Raw genomic sequence first — 11,851 nt, forward strand, 5'->3', positions numbered from 1 at the left:
TCCCCAGGTGGCATCTTGGGGAGCCTCAGTCCACAGTCACCAGACCCAAGGGGCCCGAGAGAAGGCCGGGAGCTCTCCCAGCCACAAGGCGAGGCCACACCACGTGGAGTGGGCAGCCCAGTCTCAAGAGGGAGCAACAACGCAAACAACACAGACTCCGGGTTGGACAGAGCTGGGTCACCACCCCCCCCCACCCCCGCTACAGCGCCTCCTCACACAAGCTACTCAGGAGCCTCAGTTTCCCCATCAGTGGCACGGGGGTGCCAAGAACAGTGCTACCTGTCTCTCGGGGCTGTTGCAAAGTGCAAAGGGGACAAGTGTCCATACGGTGTCTAGTACAGCGGTGGCCCCTGGCCCCCCTCCATGTCAGCGGAGTGGGTTCCTCAGGCCCAACTCCAACCCAGGCCATTAGACTGAACCAAGGGAAAGTGCCCCTCGTCAAAAATCGGTGATTTCCTACGGTTCAAACTGAGAGCATCCCGGGGAGTCAGAGGGTTCCACCTGTGCCCATCGGCCTACACGAAGAACTACAGTCGCGGTACTTTTTTCTAAGTGTTTATTCTGTATCATCTACTGGGATACTCCGCCACCGATAGGGGAAAAATACAGGGAGCGGTTAAGCACCTGCCCCAAATGGCACAGCGAGAAAGTGCCAGCTCCAGGATTTGCACCCAAGTTGGGGTGTCATTCGGGGAGGGGGGTTCCTGCCCCAGGTAAGGTAGAGGGGCTGCCTAAGCGGGTCCCAAACTTTGCACAGCCAAGGGGTCCCTTTTTCCTGCATGAAATCACGCGTGGCTCCTCGGGGTCAGGTTCTGCGGGTCCATGCCCCGCACGCCTAACCGCTGGGCTCCCCGTCTGGCACGGGCGATTTTCCCCGCCTCAATTCGGGGCTCGGTGCAGACTTTTGTGCCAGCTTCTCGAGCCCCGTGCACAGATCCTTGAGACAGGGAAAGATGGAGCAGGGAAGCAGGGTCCCCTCCTGGAAGCTTTCCTGACCCCACCACCTGACACGGTCCTCGCCCCCCTACAGAAGGCTGGGATAACACACAAAAATATAACACAACGGAAAACAAGGCAACTGCTGGCAACAACCAACTACGCTGTTTCCGCCGTGCAGTGGGGGAAAGTAAGGCCCGGGCAGGTCACGTGAGGAGTTCAGCCCAGCTGGTGACAAGCAGGCCACGGTCGTAATGACGGCCCACGCGACCACCACCAGGGAAGAGGCCTTGGCCCTGTTTCTCCCCAGCCCCCTCTTCTATACACCAGCGAAGTCGTTTCGAGGGGAAGGTCCCATTGTTCGTGCAACTTGTCTTTTTCACTTGCATTATACAGTGAGCATTTCCCGTTTCATTGCAAGTTCTTTGAACAAACCATTTTTGAAGGATCCTTACTAGTCCCCTGTGAGGCTACATATCACATAGTTAACCATGCCTCCAATGATAAACATTTAGACTATTTTCAACGTCGTTTTTAATCACCCCGTGGCTGCATATCCAAATCTGTAAGTCTTCGGGGAAAACCAGTTTGGATCTTAGGAGCGCACCCTGGGCTGGTCCATTCAGAGCACGTTTCTCAATGTGTGGTTGCTCATTAAAAACAAACATCCCCAGTCAGAGCACGGTGGTGGTGATGATGGTAAAGGTGATGCTAATAGGTAATACTTATCCGGCATTTTTGTGTGCCGGGTAGTGCTCTAAACCCTTTTTGTGAAATAGGTAGGTACTATTCTTCCCTTCATTTTCCAGATGAAGAAACCGAGGCACAGAGAAGCGAAGTCACTTAATAAGGTCACGCACTCGGCTGGGAACTGGCAGAGCCAGGTCAACCCCCCGCCACCTGGCTTCCACGCGCAAATTCCGGGACTTCTTCCCAGCACGCTCATCTTTTCTCTCCACCACACACCCTTCTGACGAAACCCACGGACCCTTTCTTTCTCAGAATGACTTAAAACGAGTGAAATAACACTCACCGGGTTCTAAGGGAAACTAATTATATTACGTCATAATTAAAATGTTTCCAAGATAAAATCATATACACCTGTACGTATCACGGCAATACACAACAGAATCTGTCAGTGTGGGTCAAGGAACCTCACGATTTTGAAGCAGTGATGAGTAGAAAGGACCTGCTAGAATCTCTGCGAAACTAGATAAAGTGATAGGAGTATTGGTGAATTGCTACTGGTGACGAAGTCACGGGAATCACTAATGTCACCAAGGGGTGTTGGCTTCACTGAGAATGAAGGTAATGCTAAATTACTGTTGGAGGTTAGAATAAAACTGTACTCTCCCTCTTCCAAGTTCAAGGCCTCTGAGTTCTACCCACATAGGAAGACCTGGGCTAGTCAGCTTGCCCTGTCCCATCGCCTTCAGACCCCGGCTCACAGCACACCTCCCTGTCCCAGCAGCGAATGCAGAGCCCAGGCCTCACACCCTGCCCTGCGCCCCAGCCCTGCACCAGTCCCTGTCACAGCCCTTAGGCTGTGGTGACACGGTCTAGATCATGACCTCTACGAGGACAAAGGCTTCCTGGTCATCTCAGTGTCTCTTGGGCTCAGGGCCAGGCCTGGCTGAGGACAGACAAAAAACCACATCTGTGCAATTGACTGGCAGCCAAGGGTGGCCCGAAGCCACAGGCTGCTGATTCACACCTTGGCTGGGAAGGAGGAAACGGTGACGCCACAGCGTGGGCTTCGAGCTTCCTTTGCCAGAGCACTGAGCGGGGGGCCACGCAGTGCTGCTTCACTGAGTGGAACAGAAAATACTATCCTCATGCGCTTTGGGGCAACGTTTCTCTTTGAGTTTTGGGGTGAGTTGACTGTACCCTATTTACAGTCAATGATAGGCAGCAGAGCCAAGTGTGATCCTGCGCAAATCTCTCTTTTTTTTTTCCTTCCTTCTTATTTCCTTAGTTATTTAGAAAGACGGAGAGGAAGAGAGAGAGAGAGGAACATTGATTGGTTGCCTCTTGTGCACACCCCGACCTGGACCAAACGCGCAACCTAGGAACACACCCTGACCAGGGGATCGAGCTGGTGACCTTTAGGTTCGCAGGCCGGCACCTCATCCACTAAACCACACCAGCCAGGGCCCCTCTCCCTCTTCCTAATCTTAATCTTCTCTGTCCTCACACAGCCCTCCTTCTGGACAGACACTCTCTTCCTCCATCCTCTCTCGTGTAGGTCGGCCCTCTGCCCCTTCCATTCTTCTTGCAAAAGGCCTTCCTCTCCACCCATCGAGCCAAGAACCGGCTCCTCTCAACCACTCCTGTGGCACCCATCTTGGACACCTGTGGCCCTGAGCCCCGTCCCAGCCCATGCGCACAGGGGGGCCCCTAGCCCTCCTGCGGTTCTTGGCCCAGGCAGGAGCCCCAGACACCACTGGCCCTGCCTACCTGTCAAGTCTCAGCTCCATCACTCAAATCTCTGCTGCTTTTCTCAAACACACCACAAACCAGACTTTCCACTTCTCTGGCCTCCTGTTATATCCACCTGAAATTCCTTCATGCTTCTCCACTTGGCAACACCCCTCCTGTGCTCCGTGATTGCCGCACGTCACCGCTGCTGGGCCATCTTCTTCAAGTCCTACTTCCCAGAGCCCACGGACAGGGGCCTCTGCTCACTCCCCAAGTGCCAGGCTAGCCCCGAAATGCCCCTTGACCTGTTTCCTTTGGCCCACTAACCTTGAGGTCCAAATCCCTGGCTCCCACATCTACAGATCACCTGGCCCTGGAGGGACTCCCGTCTGAGAACTCTCAAGAAACACTGTTGACATTAAAAAGTACAAAGGGCCCTGGCTGGTGTGGCTCAATGGATTGAGCACCGGCCCGTGAACAAAAGGGTCGCTGGTTCGATTCCCAGTCAGGGCACATGCCTGGGTTGCAGGCCAGGTCCCCAGTAGGGGGCTCGAGAGAAGCAACCACACATTGATGTTTCTGTCCCTTTCTCTCTCTCACTCCCTTCCCCTCTCTAAAAATAAATAAATAAAATCTTTCAATAAAAAAAAAGAAATATTCCACAGAAAACTATAATGCTCATTTAAAATTAAAAATAAGGTACAGAGGTTTCTTGGTTGTTGCTGGCTTTTTGACAGTGGAGGTCCCGGGAACATAGGATGCCCATTAAAATCTGAATTTTGAACAAACAACGAAGACTATTTTTTAGTATGAGTATGCCCCTAATTGTGCATGGTTGGGTGACAGTCACATTTAACTGGGCTTCCCGCATCTTCAGGTGGGGAACCTGGCAACCCTAGGCCCTGGGATGGCCTGAGAGCAGCTGTGGAAGCGGGAGGTGGAACTCTGCCCCCACACAGCAGACACACCGCTAGTCCCTTCTCAATTCTCCACGAAAAAGGCCCTGGGCTCGGGCTCACCGCCCGCAGGCTCGCATCTGGGCCAGCAAGTTCGGGAACGGAACACCCTGCAGGGTGGAGAACGAAGTGGGGGAAGGATTACAGCTTGTGGCAGAGCGCAGGCCTGCGGGGCTCCCCGCCGAGGCTGAGCCCCAGAGGGAGCCCCAGCGGCCCCTGCCCCCTGGTCCACTGCGGGAGACACTGAGCCTGCTGAGTGTATTACAGCAACCAGTCCCCACACCACGATGTGGGGCAGGGATGCCAGGTCCGCCCAGGGACTGGCTGACCCCACCGAAGGGTCCCAGTTGCTGGGCATTACCGCCAGCCACGAAGCTCCCAGGACAAGCACCCACCCTTGGGCGTTTTGCACAAAAGCTCCTTTCATTTCCTCCTGAAGGCCACCCAGGTCCCAGAGGAGAAGGCTCAGTGCCAACAGCGAGTGAGTGACGGAACCGGGCGGGAACCCAGTCTCTGGGCGCCAAAGCCACGCGTGCAGCCCTCTGGCCACACAGCCTCCTTAATGAGCCTGTCTTTTCTCCGGCCACGGTGGGTGCTCACTGCTTGCACCCACTGGGCTGACCTGATGCTCAGCGGCTGGCTGGGGCAAGAGAATACTGAGTCACGCAAAGCAGCCCCGCTCTGCCGACCACAGCTTTGTCTCCAAGGGAAGAGCGTGCCAATTTGCAATCAGGACACAACTGTCCTGGGTGAGAAGTACAATCAATGATTAGGGGGCAAGGTGCCCCTAGTCCTTTCGGGCAGTGTGATAACGGGCCACTCGCCGCCTCCCTTGCACCTCCAGGTGGCTGGCACAGGGATGTCTGAGATGCCCAGGGCAGTGGGGTGCAGGGCACCACTCTGCCCTGGATGACCTTTCCGGTGCCCCTGTGACCTTGGCGGGCAGAGCACTGAACTCAGACCTGCGATTCTTTCCAAACCCACTGAGCTGCAGGAGCCAGGGACCAGGGCCCGGGCTCGCTGAGCAAGGAGCATTTTAACTAGAAAAGCATCTGAGGCCTTCCCTCGTGGTATTTTAAACTCATCTCTTTCCACTTCTTGGGCTCGAAGGCTGGAAAGCGAGGCAGAGACCTCCCTCTGCGGCAGGGAACTGGAGGAGCTGGGGAGGCCGAGGGCAGGCTCTCCGAGGAGGAGCGGGGCGGGGCCAGCCCGCCGCTTCAGCCCAGGCCCTGGGCAGAGTGTGGGATCTGGCCGCAGCCACCACAGCCGGGCAGGCTTTTTTTCAAATGAGCCCATGCTGGGTTTTTTTTTTTTTTTTAAGTTTTACTAAAAACAGGAATATGTGTCCCCTGCAGGACGTTTGGGAAACGGAGAGAAGCACAGACAAGTAAAACAAAACAGATGACAACTATTTTATCAGCTGTACTTCTGTGCTCACACGGACACGGATTTTCCTCCTCAATTTGTAATCAGGTGGAAATCGGCCTGAGTCTGCTGTTTGGCAACCAGCGTTTACTATTCACTGTTATTCCCAGGACAGAGCACAGAATACACTGTTACCATTCTGATGGCCCTCTAGCACGGGGCTAGAGTATAGAACAGGATATTTCATTCATCTCGTCCTCTGCTGAGGGGCGTTTCAGTGGTTACCAACTGTTTACTGTCGTAAACGATACTACGTTTGTACACTACATTTGTGTGCAAAAGATACTAAATTAAGATACTATGCTAGGATAGCTCATCATTATTCAGCCCTTACTATATGCTGGCCCCATTTAATCCCCACATCAGCCCTACGAAATTGGGACTATCATCCTTCCCATTTTAGAGATGAGGAAACTGAGGTGCAAAGAGGTAAACAGTTTGTCCGAGGTCACCGAGGTCACTGTTGGGAAATGGCAGAGCGGGGATTTGAACCCAGGCCGTCTGGTGTACTTTCTCTGCTTACCAGCAGCACAGACGGGCACAGAGTCAAAGCTGGAACTCCAGTGACATGTAAGTAAACTGACGATGTGAAGGTGCCACCCCATTTGATCTTGAGACAGCTGCAGGAGCCCCGAGTGTGAGAGAAGCAGGCTGGGACAGCCACGGAGGACGGTCCCTCAGGTGAGGTGAGGGCAGGCCTGGCCCCTGGCACCCCCACACCAGGGAGGGGGTCAGGAGGGTGTGTCCCCATTGGACGAGAGCCACTGCTTTTCAATCACAAAAACCAATCACCATTTTTGAATAAACCCGCCCAGGGGGCCTTCAGGCCCACTGAGGGCAGCATCTCTCTGTGACCCAGACAGAGCCCAGGACAAGAACACGCCCTCGGAGCAGGTAGACAGGCTCTGCCTTGCTCGGGGTCTGCCCCAGCAGCAGCAGCAGGGGTCCGGCTTCAAGCAGGCACTCCACAAACGCTTCTCAAGTGAAAGACTGTGGAAAACTCGCAGCACGGCCCTGGGGCAGATGGCAGGAAAGAGACAGAGGGGCTTGGATCTGGGCCACTGTCATCATCACTGGTCCTCGTCAGGACAACCTCCCCTGAGCGCCTCTTACACAAGAGGCATCGAGCTCAGTGCTGAGTGAGAACAGCTCGCCCTCACAGCCGGACTGTGGGCAAGCACGACGACCACCCCCCTTTCCCAGACCCCAGACGGCAAGGTCGCCCAGCTCAGGAGAGCCTGGAGAGGACTCCAAGCCAGGTCTTTTCATCCTGAAGGTCACAGTGGGCCCTAGGAACTATGTATGTGGCTGGCATCCACCCCCGAGCCGGAGGGGGGAAGCGCAGACTGGGAACACGTGTTGTCACAGACGCGCACAGGGGTCCTGGAGGGGAGGCCCTGCACTCAGGTGACAGACACAGCAACCAAGCCTGAGGGCCGAGTGCCCGGACCTGTTGTCTCTAACCCCCGAGTTGTCTCCACTCACGTTTGCGGCCCTGTGTGTTTCTGCAAAGTGGGGTGCCGGGGACGGATGGGGCGAGGAGACTGGGGGCTGGAGAACAGAATGCAGCTCATGTGGGCGGCAGAGTCACAGCCTGCTCCAGACCCCTGAGCTGGCTGGCCAGGGGCCTCCCACAGGCCGGCAGTGAATACCAGCAACCCCTAACAAGGCACATCCTACCCTGCAGATCTCAGCTGCTCACCACGGCGACCCCTGGGCTCTCAGAGCCTGGCGGGGGGAGGAGGGAGGTTTCAGGGTGGGCGACACAGGGGCTGCCAACCCATTACTCCAGGGGCACGACGGATCCAGAGAATGACGAAGGGATGGCAGCTACTTGCATTTCAGGTATCCAGGTGCTGGGCACAGAGGGACGAGGGAAGGGCCAGGATGGAGGAACTGGGGGCCCAGAAGCTTAAGTGGCCCACTGAAGGTCACCTGGCTCAGGGGTGGGCTCCTAGGGCTGCCGCCTCTCCCAGACCCAGAGGCACCTAGCTCAGTCCCCACACTGCCATTCCTTGCTGTGTGACCTCAGGCAGTGGCTCCACCTCTCTGAGCCTCCAGTCACAAGGGGAAAATGGAATGCTAGTGCAATGCTCCGAAGGATCAGGGCCCTGACTGTACAAACACATTGTACAAACTGATGGAAGACAACTCCATACACCCAAAAAGTGAACAAAAGATCAAACAGGCAATTCAATCAAGAGGAAACTCAAATGGCCCATAAAGCAGACACCACTAAGAGATAGTATTCTGCACCCCCAGGCTGGCAAAAATTCAGAATGTGAGCAAGAACACCAAAGGTGAGGTCGACTAAGAACTCCCACAGGAGCCCAGATAAACACCAGTGGATTCACACGTGGAGTATTAACCGGCCGATAAAAAGCACCGGAGCCAGAGGAGCAACCGAGATCTCCAAAGTGCAACGTTTTTATACAATTTTAAACCATTCCCTACAAGAGTTGTGGGAATGTTAAAAAGGTAAAAACATTAAAGGTGAATGGGATGGAAGGGGGAGGGGATCGGTCACAAACAGGCATGCGGGATCTTTTTTGGGGTGACAGAAACTGATCAAACTGGACTGTGGATGACCGCACAGCCCTATACATTTACTTAAAAAAATCAGCAAATTGTACACTTGTAATGGACGAATTTTACAATATGGAAATTATACCTGTATAAAGTTGTTAAAGAAAAACACCTATCTAAAAGTCTATTTTTAAAAAGTGTGTGGGGCCCTGGCTGGTGTAGCTCAGTGGATTGAGTGCAGGCCTGGGAAGCAAAGGATTGCGGTTCGATTCCCAGTCAGGGCACACCTGGGTTGCAGGCCAGTTCCCAGCGGGGGACGCAGGAGAGGCAACCACACATTGGTATCTCTCTCCCTCTCTCCTTCCCTTCCCCTCTAAAGATAAATAAAGATAAATAAATAAAAATCTTAAAAAATAAAAAGTGTGTGGGAATGACAAACAGCAAAGTCAGGACATTGGGGTTTTGGGGGGGCGGAGTGGTGGGGAGGGTGCACAGGGGCTTTGCATCTGTTCACACTCCCTCGGGGGTGGCTGGGCCAGGTTTTGAAAGGAGGGCACCAAGCCAGATGGAAGCCCAGACCCATGCCAAGGGCTGCCTCACGCCCATTCCTCCCAGAGTGGTGGGGCGGGTACGGCTTCAGGACAGGAGTGGGGGCTGCTGGCAGTTTCGGGTGGGTCCCGATCTCCTGCCCTTGCAGCATTAAATCTGCCCAGCTGCTGTGGATGACTCAGGCTTCAGTTCAACCCGTGCCCCTCTTCCTCCGATGAACCAAAGAGGCTGGATGGAAGAGAGGCTACCTTGAATCACAAGAGTGACTAAACCCACACACAGGAAAACAAGTTCTTGGCGAAACCCCGCCCCATGTGACTTCGGCGTGTTCCCAACCAGAGTGACACGGACACCACACGGGGCAGGGAGGCAGGCATGGAACAGCGATGGAAAGCCCACCCTGCCAGGCACATGGTCCCTCCCCCTAGGGAGTGGGCACCATCACCCCCAGCCAACAGATGAGGAAACCGAGGCTCTGAGAGGCCACACGGCAAGTTGTGAGGCCAAGACTGGAACGCAAATCCATAACTGAACATTTAAAGATCTGTCTTAAGAGCCTCCTAAAAAGGGGTTGAAAGCTTAGAAAGAGGCCTCTCAACGCTGCCGCACCTTCAACAGCGGGCAGAAAGGGGTCTGACCAAGCAGAGAACACAAGCCTCAGGTGGTCACACAGGGTGGCAGACCACGCCGTTTCTTAGGTGGTCACTTGGGGAAATTCTGAGGGTACCGGATCTGGGAGGTGGTGTGGTTTGGCGGAACGCCACTTCTGGGGTCCAAGGGACTTGGATTGACCACCCTGCTCTGCCCCTGACTGTGACCTTGGGCGTGGGACCTCACCTTTCTGGGCCTCAGTTTCCTCATCTGTCCAGTGGGCTCAAGAACCTCTGCTTGTTCCGTGTGGGACGGGAGAGGGCAGGAGACAGCAAGGGGAAGACGGTGCCGGTTCTCGGTGGCCAGTTCTCCGTGCTGGTTTTGCCAGCTCACAGAGTGGGCAGGAGGCAGTGGGGGGCATCTCAGACACCCGCCTGTGGCCATGTCAGTGAAACTGTCTCATACCAAAGAGGCAGCTCAGTTACACACTCAACAGGCTCAAACAAGAAACCCAGACTTGGCAGCATTGGAAACAGTTCACAAGAAAGAAAGAGAGAGAAGCAGAAGGAGGGGAAAAAAAAGACAATTTAACCTAGTTTTGGAATCAAGGGAAACTTCACTCTATTTAAAGATGCCACAGGTCCAGGAAATAGCTTCCCACCGCCTGGCTAAGGGCTGGATAACTAGCTGCCCAGCCAATAACAATGCAGACACACACAGCACACCCTTCCCCGTGCAGTGCGGAGTGGATTCCAGCTCTCTCCTCTCATAATTTTACAGGCTACTCAGGGAGGGCACGTCGATCTGCTTTACAAGAAGGAGGCTCTTAAGAAAAAAAGACCCAAAGGCGACGTGTGGGGAGGCCAAGGAGCTGAATTTAGCCAGCCAACGCCCTTTGCTATTCATTGTTCTACTCTTCTTTGTTGGTTTTTTTTTTCCCTCCCTCCTGCTCTTTTTTCCTTCCTGGTGAACTTCCCTGCAGCTGGGCGCTGCCAGGGCTCCCTTCTCTCCACCAGAAACACAGCCCCTCTCCCTCCAGCAGGGACGCCTCCCCAAGGCCTCCCTCGGGCCCCACATCCCACAGCCCCATTATCCATCTACCCCAAACCTTGGGGCCCCTTGAAGCCCCCGGATTCAGCTCCGAGGCTGCTGAGGAAGCCATTTCCCACCTGCAGGACACTGCCGGCCCCAGGCACACCTTCCAGAGGCACAGGGAAGACCCGGGCTCAGCCCCACCTTCCAGAACCTGCAGCCTCTTTGAACCTCAGCCTTCCCATCCACAAAACGCAGCTACTGGCCCATGTCCTCACTGGCACCACACAAGATTGCCATTCCAGAGAGAAGACCAGGAGAAAACTTTCGCCCATTGTAAAACAGAAATCACTGGAGAGAGGGGGTAGGGACTTTTTTTTTTTAAAGCCTTTTGAAGATGCAGACACTCAAAGGATCCGTTCTCAGAGACCACCTCCCTCGCTCAGGCCGGCTCCTCTCGGAGGCCGGGGCTGAGCTTGGCGGTCCCCGGAAGGGCTGGCTACCTGTGGCTGTTCACTGAGGTCGAGTGCCTGTGGCCTGGGGGGTAGGGGGGTGCCTGAGACCAGGCGCCCCTTTCTGTCTGTCTGTCCTCTACATCGGCTGGGGCCAGACTTTTCCGCGGATGGGTAGGACAGGAGTTGGGGGGGGCAGGGGTCGTGGAAAGGGTAAGAGAAGCGGCACGGAGGCGAGTAGGGGCGAGGAGGGAGGATGGGAACAGGACGACTGCGGGGCAAAGGGGGGGAGGGGCCGGGAGAGACCCGGGCGGCGCGGCGGCCGGGCGGGGGTGGGGTGCCGAGGAGGGGTTTGGGGGGCCGGAGCCGGAGGCAGAAGTTTTCAGAGCCCGGGGGCTCCCGGTCGCCGCCGGCAGGCGGGGGCTGGAGGGGGCGTGGGGCCGCGCGGCGACACTCACATAATGCTTGTTGGGCACCCGCCGCTTCTGCACGTCCAGCACCTTCACCTCCACGATGCTGCGCCGCGGTGGCATGGCCGCTGCTCCGCGGGGCCGAGCGCGGGTGCGGGTCGGGAGCTGGGGACCGAGCGCGATAGGGGGGCCCAGCGCGATCGGGGGCCCGGGCCGAGCACGAGACGCCGCTGCCGCCGCCGCCCTCCGNCCTCGTGCCCCCTCCGCCCCCCGGCCCGCCCCCGGCCCGCCCCCCGCGCCGCGGCCGGCCCCGCTTAAAGGGCCCGGCCCGCACCACCGCCCCGCCGCGGCCCGGCTGGCCCACGTCCGGCCTCCGCCGGGCCTTTGTCCCGCGCCCGGCCGCCGCGACGGGGGAGGGGGCGGGTGCGCATCCGCCGTCCGTGCGCCGCTTGACTCCTCGGCCGAAACCGGCGCCCAACTCGCGGGAGGAGACGCGGCCCAGCGCCGTATTTGAGGGCGGTACTCCCGGGTTCAAATCCCGGCTCTCGGACCTTGG

General features: G+C 56.4%; 1 protein-coding gene across 3 annotated transcripts in view; it reads right to left on the reverse strand.

Moving 5' to 3' along the window:
- The window catches only part of SH3PXD2B (SH3 and PX domains 2B), a 94,802-nt gene extending 83,271 nt beyond the window's left edge, over positions 1 to 11,531 (reverse strand). For all 3 annotated transcript variants that reach the window (XR_005068170.1, XM_037057772.1, XM_037057771.1), the window contains exon 1: positions 11,344 to 11,531. Coding sequence is in view for 2 of the 3 variants with exons in the window: in XM_037057772.1 (XP_036913667.1) it covers positions 11,344 to 11,418 (75 nt within the window). In the remaining variant the exon portion in view is untranslated. The remainder of the gene's footprint in view (positions 1 to 11,343) is intronic.
- Positions 11,532 to 11,851: the final 320 nt, after the last annotated feature.

Source organism: Sturnira hondurensis, unplaced genomic scaffold, assembly GCF_014824575.4.
Source record: "Sturnira hondurensis isolate 20B ecotype Veracruz unplaced genomic scaffold, ASM1482457v3 Scaffold0009733, whole genome shotgun sequence".
In the NCBI taxonomy this organism is placed as follows: domain Eukaryota; kingdom Metazoa; phylum Chordata; class Mammalia; order Chiroptera; family Phyllostomidae; genus Sturnira; species Sturnira hondurensis.